Genomic DNA, 16,600 nt, shown 5'->3' on the forward strand with positions numbered 1-16,600 from the left:
TGGCCATGCCCAGCTCTCTCCAAGGCCAGGCACAGGGAGCAGGACTCGAGTGGGCTGCGTGCGCGCGGGCACCTCTCAGGCTTGTTTCAGTCCTCACAAACCAGAGCGCCCAGGATGCCCCCACGCTAGCACAGGATGCCCCCAAGCTAAGCGCGTTTGGCAGCTGGCACTTCTGCTTTCCCCGCCCGCTGGCGGGCTGCTCCTGTTCCCAGACCTGCCTGCCTCTTTAAGTGTCTCTCCCACTTCTCTCTCCCACTTTCTCTTTTGCTTTGTCTGAGATCCTCCCTTAGCTGCTTTCCAGCCGCTGCTTCTCCCAGCCAGCATTTCCGACCGACCTGGGGCGCAGCGGGCTGAGCTCTGGGGTCTGAGCGTCCCGCAGGCGATGCTCCGCGCTCCTCCCCTGCCGCTGCTCCCCGGTGCTTTGCTGTCCCAGCTCCGCGGGTGGTTCGTGGCAGCCTGAAACCCCTGCCTGGCTGCCTCCTTAAACCCTGAGGATGAGCAGGTGCTGCCCGCTGCTGGGTGCAGGTTTCTCCTGGTTTTCACTGGGAAGTGTGCACGGTAAGGAGCGGGGGCTCCCGAGAGGCTCTCTTCCCCCTCCGGGGTGACTCAGCCCTGGCTCGCACGGTGGAGGTGCGAACGCGCCCCGCCGCTGTGGGCCCCCTGGGACCAGCCGGGCGCGGGGCTGCGTGGGGCCGCGGGTTTGTCCGTGTGGGACCAGGGCTGCACCCCGCAGGCTCTGGGGCCGGGCCTCCACGGTGGCAGCGCTGCGTGGATGGGGGCTCGCGTGGCCCCGCAGCCCCCCGGTTGGTGGCTACGTCACCTTTTCAGCCTGTGTGTCCCGAACCGGCCAGCGTCGTGTGTGGCACCAGTGCGAACGCCACCGTCTGCCTTTCGTTCCCCTCGCTCGTCACCAGAATGGTCCGGTGGAGCGAGCAGAAGACTTGAAACCGCTCCTTTGCGTGCTGACCCTGCCCTGTGGCTGCACGCCTCGTGCAGAGGACAGGCTGCTGCCTGCAGCCTCGTCTGCACCGTTTGTCCCTTGCTTTGTGGCCGTGCGTTATTTCTCTCAAAACGACTTGCTCGGAAGAGCTTGTGTTGCCAACAAACCCGAGCAGGCTGTTCCACCAGCCAGTCCCACCGCGGTACACTCCTCCCCGTGTAAGTGAGCAATGCTTTGTGCCATTTGTAAGCGATTATTTGACTTTCTTCCTGGAAATAGATGGAATTATTAATAGCGCTAGAATCCTGCAGGATCCTGTTGCAGGCCCTCCCAGAGGGCAGAGGGGACGGTTCTCTGGACCCAGGTGCATTCACACCAATGCCCTGGAGATCCATGTTTTCTGCAATGATTTTAACTAACTCTGTAGCCCTCACTCTCTAAGTGATCTCATAAATCTGCCCTGTAAGCAGGCTCTATAGGCCCACTGCTACTGCAGGGGGGAGGAAGGCAGGGAAAATGGACACACATAAAATCTGAGGGAAAGCTGCTGGAACCTGGCGTGCTTACTGCTGGGACAGAACTGCTGGGGAAAGGCATTAATAGAAACAAAAGAAAAGGGGCGAGGAGGTGCTCGAATGGCAACGAAAGGAGGATGGAAGGTTCTTGGGGTGGTGGGGGCACAGCAGAGCTGGGGCAGCCTGTGCCAGGCGAGTGCACCACAAGCACCAGCCCCACGCCGACCTGGAGCCTCTGCCGTGCGTTTCACTCGGGCTCGTGGGCCTGGCAGTTGTCAGCTCGAAATGTTCCCAGGGAGAAGGATTTGGGCCCTGTCTCCCCATGCCCTTCGCTGCTGCATCTTTCCTGCAAAGAACCCAGGAAAGAGGGGCACCTTTGGCTTTCCTGGCCTGTCCCTGAATGGCACAGGAGCCTGTCCATGCGAAATTCTGCTCTGAGGGGCACAGGGAGCCCAGACCTCAAACCACGGGGTTTGTAACGTAGCCAGCAGGGCCAACAGCGGGTCCTGGGCTGTGCTTCCCTGCTGCAGCCTGGTCCCCAGCCCCTGCTGCGGGTGTCACACGTGGGACCCCCAGAGCTGCACAGCCCCACGCGTCCCAGGGCACACAGAGCCCGGGGACCAGCTCTGGAAATGCCCGTGTTCGGTCTGGGGGGGTTGCTGGGAACGGTGATCAGCAAACAGGTCTGTCCGTGCTGAAACGAGCCTTTTCCAGAGCAGCGTGGCTGTCGGGCCGCGCAGGGTGGGAGGGATCCACGAGGAAGGCTAACTAACGTCCGTCCCTCTCCTTCCCCAGCCATGACAGCATAGGCAGTGGTGAGAAATGGATCGCTTCACCGAGTGTGGGACCCAGACGGACGCCGTGGTGGTGCTCTCCCTGGCACAGGCGGCGGTGCTGGGCTTGGTGTCCGAGAATGAGCTGCTTGGGGCCACCGTCAGCCCCGCCGGCTTCTTCCCGGGGCTGGGAGGAGAACTGCCCGAGACGACGGGAGTGGAGCCGACGGGAGTGGAGCCGGAGGAGCCGGAGGGCGAGTACCGGCTGGAGGGCGACGGGCAGGCACCGGGGGATGGGCAGGAGGAGGAAGCCCTGGAGGCAGAGTCGTCCTTGGAGAAGCATGCCCGGAGGAGGAAGCGGCCTCCTGTGAGGCTGGTGCCCAAGGTCAAGCGCGAGAAGGCCGAGGTGGAGGAAGAGGTGGTGTACGAAGTGTCCGTCCCCGGGGAAGACAAGGGCGAGCTGCAGCACAAGCTCCCACCCGCCTTCCCGGACCCCAGCCAGGAGAAGACGGTGCAGAGCAGCGCCGTGAAGATGATCGACCTCAGCTCCTTCAGCAGGAAGCCCCGCCGCCTGCGGCACCTGCGCCGGCACACGCGCCAGTCCTCGGAGCGCTACGAGCCGCTCCACGGCAAGCCCGACCCGGCGGGCACGGCGGAGGGCAGCACCGCGGGCACCCCGCAGACCGAGTGCGCCTTCGAGGCGGGCGCCCCATCCCCGGGCGAGGCGGAGGCGCCCGCGTCCCCCGAGCAGGTGAAGAACGAGCAGGGCTTCACGTGGCAGGAGCCCGGGGAGCTCGAGGCGGATGCGGCGGGCGCCAACAGCGAGCGCAACAAGAAGGCGCAGCTGGACCGGCTGGACATCAACGTGCAGATCGACGACTCCTACCTGGTGGAGGCGGGGGACCGCCAGAAGCGCTGGCAGTGCCGCATGTGCGAGAAGTCCTACACCTCCAAGTACAACCTGGTGACCCACATCCTGGGCCACAACGGCATCAAGCCCCACTCCTGCCCGCACTGCAACAAGCTCTTCAAGCAGCCCAGCCACCTGCAGACCCACCTGCTGACCCACCAGGGCACGCGGCCGCACAAGTGCGAGGTGTGCAGCAAGGCGTTCACGCAGACCAGCCACCTGAAGCGGCACATGCTGCTGCACACCGACATCAAGCCCTACAGCTGCCGCTTCTGCGGGAGGGGCTTCGCCTACCCCAGCGAGCTGAAGGCGCACGAGGTGAAGCACGAGAGTGGCCGCTGCCACGTCTGCGTGGAGTGCGGGCTGGACTTCTCCACGCTCACCCAGCTGAAGCGGCACCTCGCCACGCACCAGGGCCCCACGCTCTACCAGTGCCTGGAGTGCAGCAAGTCCTTCCACTACCGCAGCCAGCTGCAGAACCACATGCTGAAGCACCAGAACGTCCGGCCCTTTGTCTGCACCGAGTGCGGCATGGAGTTCAGCCAGATCCACCACCTCAAGCAGCACTCGCTCACCCACAAGGTAGGTGCCGGGGCCGGGCGTGCGGCGCATCGAGCGCCCCAGGGCTGCTGCTTTTGCTGTGCCCCGGGGGGAGGCGTTGGCCCCGGGGACAGGGCTGGTGGGCCGGTTAGCATTAACTACAGCTCCTTAAATAGGAGAGAAATTGCGGTCATTGTGTAGGCAGGGTGTCCGGGGGGTTCCCATCCCCAGGGAAGGGGGCTTTCAAACCTGCTGCAGGGGGCTGTGCTGGATGCTGGCCAGTGTGCTGACCCCACAGAGGGTCTGACTGAGGGCTCTGCTCTTTCGCAGGGGCTCTTTCAAGGGGGAGCGATTGCCCGGTCAGCCAGAGGGCAGAGCCGGGCCTGGCAGCTGGGTCTCCTTGCGCCCAGCTCCCCACAGCCCACCTCCTGCATGCTGGGGGCTCGGGCAGGGCTCTCCGAGGTGCTGCACCACAGCGTGGGCTGCAGCAGGGCCGTGCTCTCCCAGTGGCTCCTTTCTGCCCCTTAGCCGAGCTGCTCTCGGTGTCGCCCCAGCGGCACTTAGTGCGGGTTTTCCAAGTGCCGCGAATGCTTTCCCAGCGTGGCCAAGAGGTGCTGTGTGGGGCGAGGAGGGGTGCGGGCTGCCCGCTGCACGGCAGAGCTGGGCTCCCAGGCAGCGGGAGGGGACAGCCCCAGGCTCCCGGCAGCACCAGCGCTGCTCGCAGAACAGGCAGGGAGAAGGAGGCAGGAAACACTTTGGGAAGGTGCAGGAGGGCTGGCTAGGGAAAATCTCCCATTGCAGCTGGCTCCAGCCAGCAGTCACTGAAGCACAGCTCCCACCCCTGTGCCTCAGGAGGCTCTGCTCTGGTTCCCCCCGTGCGCCCCGGCCGGCAGTGTGCAGCCGGAGCTGCTGCAGCAGAGCCCTGCCCGCGCCGCCTCGCCCCGCGCTCACCCCGTGCTGCAACCCCTCCAGGGCGTGAAGGAGTTCAAGTGCGAGGTGTGCGGGCGGGAGTTCACCCTGCAGGCCAACATGAAGCGCCACATGCTCATACACACCAGCGTCCGTCCGTACCAGTGCCACATCTGCTTCAAGACGTTTGTGCAGAAGCAGACGCTCAAGACCCACATGATTGTGCACTCACCGGTGAAGCCATTCAAATGCAAGGTACCGCGGGGGGGCCGACATCCGCCCGGGGACAGTGCAGGCCCTGGTGCGCTGCTCTCTGCTCCTGGAGAGGTGCCAGCGGGGACTGGGCTGAGCCCTCAGCCTAACGAATGCAGTTTTGTGATGCCTCCCTCTGTTCGCACGGGCAAACAGCTCGTCCTGCGCTGCCCCTGCTCGAGCTGCGGCAGCAGGCAGCAGCTCCGGATGAGGGCGTGGGCACAGCTGCCAGAGGAGGTCAATTCCTGCCTGGCTCTAAGCGGTGCTAGACATGCGGGGTTTCACAGAAATACCAGCAGATGGTCCTCGAGGCCTTCCATGAAAGGCAGGGGGAGGGAGGGGGGCAGCCCCATTAGTCTTGGACATCCGTGGAGTCAGTCGGGGGGACCTGGGAGCAAGGTCGGGTCTGCGAAGCCCGCGTCCCCGAGGCAGTGGTGCCCGGCAAGGAGAAGTGCCTGCTGCTCAGCCCTTGCTGGGGGCCGGGGGGCAGCAGGAGAGCCCTCGCTAACCCCAGGAACGTTGTTGTAGGTTTGTGGGAAGTCCTTTAACCGCATGTACAACCTGCTGGGCCACATGCACCTGCATGCTGGGAGCAAGCCCTTCAAGTGTCCCTATTGCTCCAGCAAGTTCAACCTGAAAGGCAACCTGAGCCGGCACATGAAGGTCAAGCACGGGGTGATGGACATCAGCCTGGACAGCCAAGGTAGGTGCAGGCGGTGCTGGAGGCTGTGGCCGGTAGCTGGCCCTGCCCACCGCAGCCAGGCACTGTGGTGTCCCTCGGCTTGCTGTGGGAGCTGGGCTGTGCCACAGCACCTCTGGCGAGCGCCCGTTGGGTGCTGCGGTGGGGAGGGTGCCTCAGAGCCATGCGTGGAGCAGCAGCACCACGGGGCAGGGCTGACATTGTGTGGGTGCTCTCCCCTAGACCCCATGATGGACCTGGCCGGGGCTGAGCACGCCGAGCTGGACGGCCAGCAGGAGATGGAAGACTTCGAGGAGGAGAACTCTTACGGCTACGGAGGGGTCGGCAACCCCCCGGATGAGAGTGCACTGACGGAGCAGGCCATGAAGGAGATGGCGTACTACAACATGTTGTAGCCAAGCGGGAGGGCGGCCGGCCCGCAGCAGGCTGGAGGAGGGCGGCCGCCAGCCTGCGTGGACCTTGCGTGGTAAGAGGAGCTGCTGCTGCCCGCGGGCTCGGCGCCCAGGCAGACCCGCTGGAGAGGGGCATGCTGCAGCCGGGTGGGCGAAGGAGGAGACGGGGATGTCCTGCGAGCTGTGCTGGGTGGAGGCTGGAGGCAGCGCGGGGCAGCGGTTGCAGCCTGCCTCGGGCACTCGGAGTAGGTATGCCAAGCCAGCAAGGCTCCAGCACGCTTTGAGAGCTGCAGAAGCCTGGGCAAGCTCTTGCCACCAACGGGGGCTGTTCCTGCTCGGGGCCCCGTCTCCTCCAGCCGCCCTGGAGAAGGAGCACCCGAGCGGCACACAGCTCCCCTGCCCAGCGCCATGCTGCCCGTCCTCCTGCCCTCCCACCTGCCCTCCCACCTGCCCCGCTGCTGGGTGGGAAGCCAGGACCTCGCCCCAGTCTTCCCCTTGCCTGTAGCCCAGCATCCAGCGTACTCCAAGCTGCAGGCAGGGGAGGGCACATCCCAGAAGACGACGAGCATTATTTGTGATTCTACCTCCTGGGTCCTCCCCGCTTGGCTGGGCTGCAGGCCAGCTGCACCGCCAGCCCAGTGCCCCCACCGCGCGGCCAGCAGCGCAGGAGCCCCTCTGCCTGCACGAGGCCAAGCAGGAAGGAGGCTGTGCTGCAGCTCCCGCTCAGTCCCCGTCTCCTCGGCAGGCGAGAGCAGTTCTGGTTGCTCTGTCATCAGCTGCGAGCTGGTACAGGCAAAGCTGTGGCAAGCCAAGAGAGGCCACAGGGCACATACAAAACAGAATATTTTCTTACAAACTAATTGCAAAGCTCAGTGGAAGCAGCAGCTCTGAGTATAGAGCAGCTTTAGTGAGCGATGTATTTAAAGGAAGGCAAACCCTGTTCAACTTGAGCAAATGATGGTATTTTGAAAGTAATTTATTTTTTTCAGATGTGCCGCGTGGTTGGATTTATCTTTTCACTGAGTTCAGTTTCCTTCAACCAATGTTCTTTGTAAACCTGTGTAACGTGTGTGATCTGTGAAGCTGCGAGCAGCGCAGGCGGCGGTGGGGCACGGGGCTGCGGGGGGAGGGCAGAGCACCCAGAGGGGGGGTCCTGCTGCCCACGAGAGCTGCCGTGCCGGCCTGCACTAACGCACCGAAGCTGCTGTACACACTGCTGGCGCTCCTCACCCCTGTGAGCTTCTCCAGACCAGGGCTCAGGAACGTTTTTGCTCTGGGAACACAGCCCCGGGATGCTGGTTTTGCCTGTCTGGCTCCCAGGTGCTGTGAGGGGGAACCAAGCCCAAGGAGTGACGGAGGCAGAGGTGGCACCGGCTGGGATGGGGACGGGGACCCTGCTGCCCGAGGAGGGAGCAGGCAGGGAACAGCTCGCTCCCCAGTGCGTGGCACGGCTCCAGCCAGCCCAGGGAGGCTGCAGCAGCCCCAGGGCACGCAGCGATCGCAACCTGTCCATGGCCATGCTTACCGGTGCGGGGTCCGGCGGCTTTCCCTGCGGCCGGGGGTGTGGGGGTGTGTGTGGGGGTGTTCCTCCTGCTGCACTAGCGCAGAGGCGCTGCCATCTGCCTGTCTCCAGCAACCTGGTGCCACCACCCAGCCCTGTGCCCCAGCCCCAGCATCACCCCCCCCCAGCTGCAGCCCCCACCAGATGTGGCGCAGGGTGGAGGTGGCAGCAGCCTCCCCCCAGCCCAGAGCCCCCCATGGCGCAGCCCCCTCCCCATGCCCACCCCTTGCTCCCGGACAGCGCAGCGCATCCGCCACAAGCTACCTCTGTCCCAGTACCAAAAAGCGCTGGTGCCAGCGGGAGCGGTGCGAGGAGCACCCCCAGGAGCACCCCCAGCCGTGCCGGAGGGGGCGGCGAGGCCGCATGGGGGCTGCACTGCCCGGGCCGTGCCGGTGCCGCTCCGCACAGCCCTGGCGCGCCCGCCTTGTGTCCGCAGAGTGGTTCACCTGCCCCTTGTGCAAAGCCCTACTGTGTTTATTTTTGTTGATCTCTTTGGTTTGAAGAGTTGTTTAGCAATAATTCTAAATAAATGAATATTCTTTAGCTGCTGGCTGCCTCCTGCGCCCGGGCAGGGAGGACGTGGCCGGGCGGCGAGCCCCCGGCGTGCCCGTGCCCCCCCGCAAGCCATGCCACCACCACGCGCGCCCTGGGCCGGTGACATGTTTAATAGCTGTTTGGCACCATGAGGTCAGAGGTTACAGAAATTACAGTACGGTGAAGGGCAGCCCCCCCCCACCCCCTTCCTACAAACCCCTGCTAGAAAGGCTTTAAAAACACTCGTAGGAAAACTGCTTATAAAAATTATTCAAATGTTCCTGAGCCGTGTCAGTGAGCTAGAGGCGGCGCTGGCTCGCTATCCTGTTAAAAATGAGGTAAAGGCTGGGCAGCACACGCGGACCCCCGCCCGGGGGAGCCTCTTCTACTTCTTGCCCAGGGCCTTGTCCAAGTTGTTCTTGATGGCGTCCAGGAAGTCGGTGGTGTTCACAAAGTGCTCGTTCAGCTTCACGCTGGGAGAGAAGGGTGCAGGGAAGGGCTGGGGGGGTCCCGCGGGGCGAGGGCCCTGCCCGTCCCTGCCCACACAGCGAGCAGCGCCAGCTGGCCGCGCTTGGGAAGCAGAGCCCCCGCAGCGGGACGTGGCTCCCTGCCCAGCCACAGCCACCGCCCGACCAGGGCGAGCCGTAAATAGATGCCCACTGTCCCCAGAGGCCGTCCAGCCCCCAGTGCCCGTCCTGCAGCCGCCCCAGAGGGCGAGCTTGCCTTCGTGGCACACGCTCCCTGTACACCCCTCCGCCCCGTAAGCCACACTTACTTGGCAAGCCCGTGAATGCAGCCGGCCAGATCCTTCGTCATCGTCCCACTCTCCACGGTCTCAACGCAGACCTTCTCCAGCGTCTGAGCAAACCTGGGGGGCAGCGGGGTCACCGGCAGCCACGGCACGGCATGGGTCCCCACGTCCCACAGTGTCTGGCACCAGCCGGGCTCAGGTAGGACGGGGCCACCCTGTGAGCACCCCCAAACAACCCCACCCCACCCCGCTCACTTGATCAGCTCTGGATTACTGTCCAACTTGCCCCTGTGCTCCAGCCCACGCGTCCAGGCGAAGATACTGGCGATGGGGTTGGTGCTGGTGGGTCGTCCCTGCACGCAGAGAGCCCCTGTCAGCGGCCGGGCTGGGACAGCTCGCCCCGGGACTGTGGGGGCCGCACACCCACCTTCTGGTGCTCCCGGTAGTGGCGCGTGACGGTGCCGTGGGCCGCCTCTGCCTCGATGGTCTTCCCGTCCGGACACACCAGGACGGAGGTCATCAGCCCCAGGGAGCCGAAGCCTGCGGTGGGACGGGGTCAGGGCGGCCCCGGGCAGGTGGCAGTGCCCCCACAGCCACCCCCTCCCACCGCCCCCCCCAGCAGCCCTGGTGCTACCTTGGGCCAGGATATCCGACTGGACGTCCCCGTCGTAGTTCTTGCACGCCCAGACAAAACCGCCGGCGGACTTTAGCACCTGGGCCACCATGTCATCGATAAGCCGGTGCTCGTACCAGATCTTCAGCTTGTCGAACTCCGTCTTGTAGTGCCTGGGAGCCAGAGCAGCTGTCAGCAGTGCTGCAGTGGGCGTGAGTGCCACGGGGCGCGGGGCCCCCACCCCAGGCCCCGGAGCCACCCCCAGGAGGGGCAGGCGGCTGCCCCCCCCCAGCTCCATGCAGACCAGCAGCCCGGCCAGGTCCGTACTTATCGAAGATCTCCTGGAAGAGGTCTTTGAAGCGCCCGTCGTAGGCTTTGAGGATGGTGTTCTTGGTGCTCATGTAGAGAGGCCACTTCTTCTGGATGGCGTACTGGAAGCAGCTGTGAGCGAAGCCCGAGATGGACTGCAACGAACGAGTGCAGACGCTGCGGTCAGCAGGGACCCGGGCTCCTCGGCTGCCCCGCAGCGCTGCGGGACCCCCGCCCCGCCAGCCTGGCCATGAACCCACAGCAGGGCCGTGCCAGCCCACAGGACCCCAATGCCCCCCGCCAGTACCTCGTCTGTGTTATACATGCCCATGCCCACGCCGCCGCCGGGGAAGTTGTACACCTCCCACTCCTTCACCCCACTGCCGTCCTTCGGCGTGAAGACCATCTTGAACGTCCCGGACTTGTTCACCACGAAGTCGGTGGCTTTGTACTGCAGGGGCGGCACGTGGTGTCACTGCAGGGCTGGGGGGGACGGCCGGCACCCCTGGGCGCTGCGCTGGCCACCCCGCAGGCTACCTGGTCGCCGTGGGCATGCCTGCCGATGGTGATGGGCTTGGTCCAGCCGGGCACCAGGCGGGGGATGTTCTTGCAGATGATGGGCTCCCGGAACACCGTCCCGCCCAGGATGTTCCGGATGGTCCCGTTGGGGCTCTTCCACATCTTCTTCAGCTTGAACTCTGGGACGCAAAGATGTGAGGCGTGGGACACCAGGCACAGCCCGGCACAGCACACAGCCCCCCAGCGCCACAGGTTCTGCCAGACCCCACCGCCAGCCAGATGGAGGCAGGAGCTGGCGACCGGGGGGGCTCAGCTCCCCGCCGTGCTGCTGCCCCCCCCCGCAGCAGGCGCTCAGCCCCATTCCCTCGCCCCCCTGCCCACCTTCCACCCTGGCTTCGTCCGGAGTGATGGTGGCACACTTGACAGCCACGCTGTACTTCTGGGTGGCCAGCGCCGAGTCGATGGTGACCTGGTCGTCCGTCTTGTCCCGGTGCGGCAGGCCCAGGTCAAAATACTTCAGCTGGACGTCCACATTGGGCAGGATCAGCTGGGGGGGCAGCAGTGTGTCAGAGCCGGGGGAGGCACAGGAGTGCCCAGGAGCAGCACCAGGCACTGCGGTATGGCCAGCCCCAGCCCCCTGCCCCGACCGGGCCCCCTCCCCGGGGCCCTCCCCACCCGCCGGACGGCACACGGGTTGCACCAGCTGCTTCCTGCAGACAGACAGACACGCAGACAGACAGACACACAGACAGACGGAGGGCAGAGGGCAGGGACCACCTGTTCCCTGCACAGCACCCGCCAGCTCCGCGCGTGCAGCGCCCGCCCGTTTCCCGTACAGCAGGGAGGGGCCCGGCCCCGTGCCCCCCCGCCGGGACCCCGCTACCTTCTCCTTGATGAAGGCCCAGATGATCCGCGTCATCTCGTCTCCGTCCATCTCCACCACCGGGTTGGCCACCTTGATCCGCTTGTCGGCATCTGGGCAGCGGGGGCACGGCTCAGGGGCGCACGCCCGGCCCCGGGTGCAGGTCGGGGCACAGAGCCCCGCGTGGGGCCGGACACGGCGCAGGTGCAAACCCCTCTTGGGGCTGGACCCGGGTGCGAATTCGGGTGCAAAACCCCGCCTGGGCCCAGGTCCAGCCCTGCTGCAAGCTTCCACGGGGGTGGCCACAGGCCGGAGCACAAACCGCACCAGGGTGGGGGTCAGGGTGCTGGGCTGCAAAACCTGCGTGGGACCGGGGCCAGACAGGATCCGGGTGCAAACCCCACTCAGGGCGGGACCCGGGTGCAACTGGGGGCGCAAAACCCCGCGTGGGACCGGGCCTGGCCCCGCGCAATCCCCCGGGGCCGGCCGCAGTTCCGGGCGCAATCCCCCCCAGTTCCCCCCTTAAATCCGGGCCGCAGGGGCGCGGGTCGAACCGTGCTGGGGGTGGGGCCGGCTGCGCACGGCGCCGGGGCCGAGCCGTGCCGGGCCGTGCCGGGCCGTGCCGAGCCAGCCCGCCTCGAGCCGTGCCAAACCGCGCCGCGTCCCCGGAGCCGCGCCGCGCCGCGCCGTGCCCCCCCCGTCCCGGCCGCCCTCTCCGCCCCCAAGGACACCGCCGCGCCCCCCCCGCGCGCCCCCCCGCGCGCCCCCCGGGCCAAGGTCACGCGCACTCACAGTGTCGCCGCGGCCCCGAGGGTCCCAGCGCGGCGGCGGCGGCGGCGGGGGGGCAGCGGGGCAGGCCGGCGGCGCGGCTCAGCGCCGGGACGGCTCGGAGGTAGCGGGCGGCCATGGCGGGGCGCGACGGGGCGGACGCGGCGGGGCGGCGGAGCGGGGCCGGCGGAGCGGGGACGCGGCTCGCCCCGCCCCGGGGAGGTGCGAGAGCGCCTGCGCCCGGCCCCCCCCCGGCCGGCCCCGGAGGGGCCCGTGCGGGGTCCGGCGGGGGGTCGGGGCGAGCCACCGCCGCCCCCCAGCCCGCAGCCCCCCCGCACCCACCCGACGGCCCTGTAGGGATGCGCAGAGAGGACCCCCCCGGGGAGGCACCGTGGGGACGGGAGGGGGCGCTGGGGGGGGGGGGGGTGCTGTTCCTCCACGCCAGGCGCAACCGGTGCCAAAGCACAAGGTGACCGGCGGGCGGGGATCGGCTTTCACCGGGCGAGGGCTGGCGGGCGGTGCTGGCACGGCCCCCCCCCTCGGCCGGGGCACCCCCCGGCACACAGCTAGCCCCTCGCCTCCGTGCGTGTCTGGCGGCGCTCAGAGGGGCGCGGCGTGGCACGGCGCGGGGAGGTGCCCGTGCCCGCCGCGGGCAGGGGACGTGGCTCCCGCACGGCTGGGCCAGCAGGGGCCACGCTGCCGGCTCGGCCCGGGGCTCGGCGCTCCGGCTTTCCCTACATAGCTAGAAGCGAGCGATGCCGCGCGTGCCAGCGCGTGACGCAGGGCGGACGGGCCGAGCGGGACACGCAGCCGCTGCCGCCTCCAGCAGCCTCGCCTGGTCTGACCCCGGCACCGGGGGGAGACGCGCCTCGGGGCACCCCCAGAGCGTGCACGGGGGCCGGGAGGGGTGCAGGGGCCCAGAGCGCTGCCGTCCCTCTGCGCGGGCCAGGCCAGCGGCTTTTTTTAGCTGCGGGGGCCGGGCAGGTCCCGCTCCGGGAAGGAAAGCAGAACGACGGCCACCAGCCCCGAGCAGAGGGGCTGCGGAGAGGAGGCAGGGCCCGGCGCTGACGTCTGTTGGCTTTAACATTAACCAGAGCCGCAGCCCACGGGGCTGCCAGCTGCGGGGGGCCGCTGCTCCGGGGCAGCGTGTGGGAGCTGGGTCCCACCACCCTCCCGCAGCACCCTCCCACAGCACCCTGCCCCGCGCACAGCCCTGCAGCTGCAGGGACAGCGCCGTGGGGCTGCCCCACAGCAGGGGGCCAGCGGCGTTACCCCAGCACAGGGCCTGGGGCTGCCCCACGGCACCGGCTGCAGCCCTGCCAAGCCTGCGGTCGCAGCCTCCCAGTGACCGGGCTCTCGCAGGGACGAGGTCAGGACAGCGCGGCCCCGGGCGTGCAGGCTCCGGCCGTGCTGACGGAGCAGCCATGTGGCACCGGCCCAGGGAAGGGCTGCCTTTGAACAAAGGAGGCATCCCTGGCCGGAGCCCAGCCCACACGCCCCAGGCTGCTGCCAGAGCAGCTCCCCCCGCAGCTGGGTGGCCCCAGGAGGGTCCATGCGGGCTGGCCGGGCTCGCTGTGGGGGCCAGGGCCATGCTCCAGCCAGCCCTGCATGGGGAGCAGCACTCGCAGGCGGGCTGACTCCAGCTTTTTGGGGCACCGAGAGCCCAGCCAGAGGAACAGCAAGGGTCCAGGGAGGGAAGGGGGGCTGTCTTTGCCCCCATACAGCAACCCCACACCTCACCCCCCCACCCTAGGGCCCATGGGCTGCACAGAGGCAGCAGCTGCAGGGACCCCAGCCCCACTGGCTAGGGGCAGCCAGGGCCACGCAGGGCAGGGCAGCACAGCCACCCCAGGGATGCAGCGTGACATCAGGCAGAGCAGATGGCAGCGCCTGGGGACATGGCGCAGCTGAAAACACAAGTGGAACCTCCACAAAGGAGGACGGGGAGCCTGGAGGTGTAGGGCTGAGGCTGACTGGCCCCATGTCCCTGCCTGGCCCAGCGCTGGGCAGCAGCTTGGCGCTCGCTCACGGCGCCTACTCCCTGCAGGGCTGGTACTGCTGCCACAGTTCTGCTCACAGGCTGGGGGAGGCTCAGCCCACTGGACCCCCGTGCTGGGGCACAGCCGCGTGCCTGGCTCCCCTCACCCCTGTGGCTCAGCCCCCTGCCCCGTTCCTCCCTCTGTGCCCAGTGCCCGGCCACCCCCACCTTGCATTCCCCTGGGCTGGGCAGGCCCCCCCCCGGCCGTCCTGAACACCAGCTCAGGCCCACGAAACCCCATCGGCTCTGCTCACCGATGGCACCTGGCCAGCAGCCTCCAGCCCTGTGCCACCGAGCAGACACCTGCAGCCATGTGCTGCTGCAGAACGCCCGGAGCTGCACATCACCGCCGGGGCCTCACGGCAACGCCTGCAGCCACACGCGCTCGTACCCGGTGTCCCTGCACCCACCGCGCAGCACCAACACCCCTGCTGCTGGGGCAGCACTCCCCTCCCCGTACGGGGGGCCACAGGCTCTCGCCCCGGGCAGGGCCCCCCGCAGCAGCCGTGCTGCAGGACCCCGCAGAGCCCCGCTCCCCACCGGCCCCGGGCTCCGCTGGCCGCCGTGCAGCCGGCGCTGCTGGGGCGAGCGGCATCGTGCCAGGGTCCCCCCACCCCGGGACCCCCCGCCGCCCCCGAGCTGAGGCGGGGCCCCCCGCTCCTGCACCCCAGGGCTGGGGCTGCCCCGGCTTCAGCCCCCCGAGCAGGAACAACGCCCGCCCCCTCCCCGGCCCCCCGCCCCCGAGCCCCGGCGGGGCGGGACGGCGGCAGCGCTGCCGGTGGCGGAGCCGCGGGCGGGGGCGGCCGGGCGGGGCGGCCCTTTGTTGCGAGCGGCGGGCGGAGCAGCCGGAGCCGCCCCGGAGCCGCCCCGCGCCCCGCCGCGGGCGGGGAGCCCCGGAGCCGCCCCGCGCTGCAGGCGGGTCCCGCCGCGCCGCGCCCGGAGCCGGTAAGCGGCGGGGAGGAGGGCGGCGGGGCGCGGGGGGTGTGTGCGTGTGTGTGCGTGAACGCGTGTGTGCGTGAGCGTGCGTGTGAGCGCGTTTGTGTGTGTGAGCGTGCAAGGGGGGTGTGCGCGGGAGGGGTGTGCGGGGGGATGTGTGCGCTGCTGGGCGAGCACTTGTGTGCGGGGGGAGGTGTGTACGCGCACAGGGTGTGCAAGACGATGTGCGGGCACTTGCACGGGGCTCCCCACGCGATGTGTGTGTGCAGGGGCGGCCACTGCCCTGGGTTTGCCGGGGCCGCGGGGGTGGCAGAGGGCCTGTGTGTGTGCAGTGTGCGTGCAACGTGCGTGGATATCTGTGCAGCATGCGTGTGGCTGCGTGTGCAGGGTGCAGGAGCACTTGGGGCTACGTGTGTGGATGGCTGCCCGCCCCAGAGCACGGGGCTGTGCTCACGGGGGCGTTCCCAGGTGTGTGTGTTTGCAGGGTGGGGTGTGCGCCTCCCGTAAGCCACTGTGCGTGTGTTTACATGTGTGTTAGACGCGCGGCACGCACGGTGCTTGCCCGAGGAAGTGTTCTGGACGGACGTCTGGGTTTCTTGTAAGGAGGTGTGTGCGCTCACTCGGTGTCAGGTATGGGGCACGCGTGTATGCTGCATGTGCCACGTGTGTGGATGTGTGCACAGCGCCGGGATGCCTGCAGGCTGCACACGTGCTGCGTGTCCCAGGCGTGCCGGCTGCACCCGATGGGGTTAGGTACCTCAGCAGCCTCTGGGCTTGGGGGCACAGGTAAAGCGGGGGCCACACAGGTTATGGAGTCAGGGACCCCCTCTTCCCGCAGGCAGCACCACAGTGAAGGGTGCTGCTGTGGGGTGGGGGGAGCAGGGCCAAAGAACACCAGCACTGGCCTAAACTCTGTGGGGCCAGGGCTGGCTGGGAAGGGGTCACATATCCCTGAGCCAGGGCCCCCTGTTTCCTGCACCCTGGGAGCAGAAGTACCTGGGCTCGGAGACCACCGCATCCCAGCCCTCCAAGGGGTGCTCGGTGTCTCAGTTTTGCCCTGTGCCAGTGGTGCCCAATAAGCAGCTGGGGCTCAGGGTAGTGTCCCACGTGTCCTGCAGCCTCGCAGGCCAGCAGCATGCACCAGCAGGCACACAGATTGTGCAGGAGAATGGAGCAAGGGAGGGGGGATGGCTGCATTTTGTAGGGTCCAGAGGGAGCCTGCCACAGGGCCAAAGGGGATGCTGCAGGGCAGCGTGGGGCCAGCACCTGGACAAAGAGAAGGGACATCCAGGTGGTGGGGCCAGAGCTGGCTGGGGAGGTGTGGGGCACAGGGACAGGCAGGTGGGAGCAGGGCTGCAGCCCCTTGGGAGGCCCCCGGCTCGGCAGGGGGCACGGCCGGTGCCTGCAGAACCGGTAAGATGCCCAGGGGCCCTGGGCCTCAGGGTGCCCCTCCTGCACCGCGGCTGGAAGCTGCCGCAGCCCCTGGTCCCGAGCGGGGCCTCTTCCCCGCTGCCTGCCGGCGTGCAGCGAAGCAGAGCAGGCGTGCGTGCTCCACACTCCCCCCGCCACGCTGACCGCGGCTGTGCCTCCCGAGGCAGCCCCGCTCCAGCGGGACACGCGTCCTTCTCTGAGCTGCTGGCACTGAGCAGCTGGGGCTGGGAGCATCTGTGCGTGAATCAGCAGGGCCCGGCAGCGCGCGCGGCTGCAGGTGTGCGTGCGAGCGCGCTCCCGCTCTGCCTGTGTGCGCGGCTTGGGGGAGGAGGGGGTCTTGCGAGGAC

At 68.0% G+C, this 16,600-nt stretch overlaps 2 protein-coding genes across 10 annotated transcripts in view; one reads left to right on the top strand and one right to left on the bottom strand.

The window, feature by feature from the left end:
• ZNF710 (zinc finger protein 710) overlaps window positions 1-8,035 on the top strand; it is a 28,330-nt gene extending 20,295 nt beyond the window's left edge. For 8 of the 9 annotated variants that reach the window (XM_040569657.1, XM_040569658.1, XM_040569654.1 and 5 more), the window contains exons 2-5: window positions 2,251-3,720; window positions 4,651-4,842; window positions 5,368-5,542; window positions 5,762-8,035. In XM_040569657.1, the coding sequence (XP_040425591.1) occupies window positions 2,278-3,720; window positions 4,651-4,842; window positions 5,368-5,542; window positions 5,762-5,934 (1,983 nt within the window). In that variant the 5' untranslated portion in view covers window positions 2,251-2,277 and the 3' untranslated portion in view covers window positions 5,935-8,035. Of the gene's footprint in view, window positions 1-218; window positions 559-2,250; window positions 3,721-4,650; window positions 4,843-5,367; window positions 5,543-5,761 lie in introns of those variants that run through there. The other variant, XM_040569653.1, reaches the window with a different exon arrangement.
• A 104-nt stretch (window positions 8,036-8,139) lies between these two features.
• IDH2 (isocitrate dehydrogenase (NADP(+)) 2) lies at window positions 8,140-12,068 on the bottom strand. The gene is made up of 11 exons (XM_040569661.1): window positions 11,873-12,068; window positions 11,102-11,193; window positions 10,600-10,765; window positions 10,237-10,397; window positions 10,007-10,150; window positions 9,718-9,854; window positions 9,412-9,563; window positions 9,205-9,317; window positions 9,033-9,130; window positions 8,802-8,894; window positions 8,140-8,499 (listed from the first exon to the last, which is right to left on the bottom strand). Exons 1-11 carry the CDS (start codon window positions 11,985-11,987, stop codon window positions 8,412-8,414), a joined length of 1,359 nt encoding a protein of 452 aa, XP_040425595.1. The 5' UTR covers window positions 11,988-12,068; the 3' UTR covers window positions 8,140-8,411.
• Between the last annotated feature and the right edge of the window lie 4,532 nt (window positions 12,069-16,600).

The sequence above is a fragment of the Cygnus olor genome, chromosome 11 (assembly GCF_009769625.2).
Source record: "Cygnus olor isolate bCygOlo1 chromosome 11, bCygOlo1.pri.v2, whole genome shotgun sequence".
In the NCBI taxonomy this organism is placed as follows: Eukaryota; Metazoa; Chordata; class Aves; order Anseriformes; family Anatidae; genus Cygnus; species Cygnus olor.

What these genes read in the sequence shown, in the direction of transcription:
- IDH2 (XM_040569661.1), bottom strand. Translation starts at nt 11,987, where the DNA reads ATGGCCGCCCGCTACCTCCGAGCCGTCCCGGCGCTGAGCCGCGCCGCC. An exon ending in GGGCCTTCATCAAGGAGAAG is followed by an intron (nt 10,766 to 11,101) that starts GTAGCGGGGTCC and finishes CTGCCCCCCCAG; the next exon opens with CTGATCCTGCCCAATGTGGA. An exon ending in GCATGTATAACACAGACGAG is followed by an intron (nt 9,855 to 10,006) that starts GTACTGGCGGGG and finishes CGTTCGTTGCAG; the next exon opens with TCCATCTCGGGCTTCGCTCA.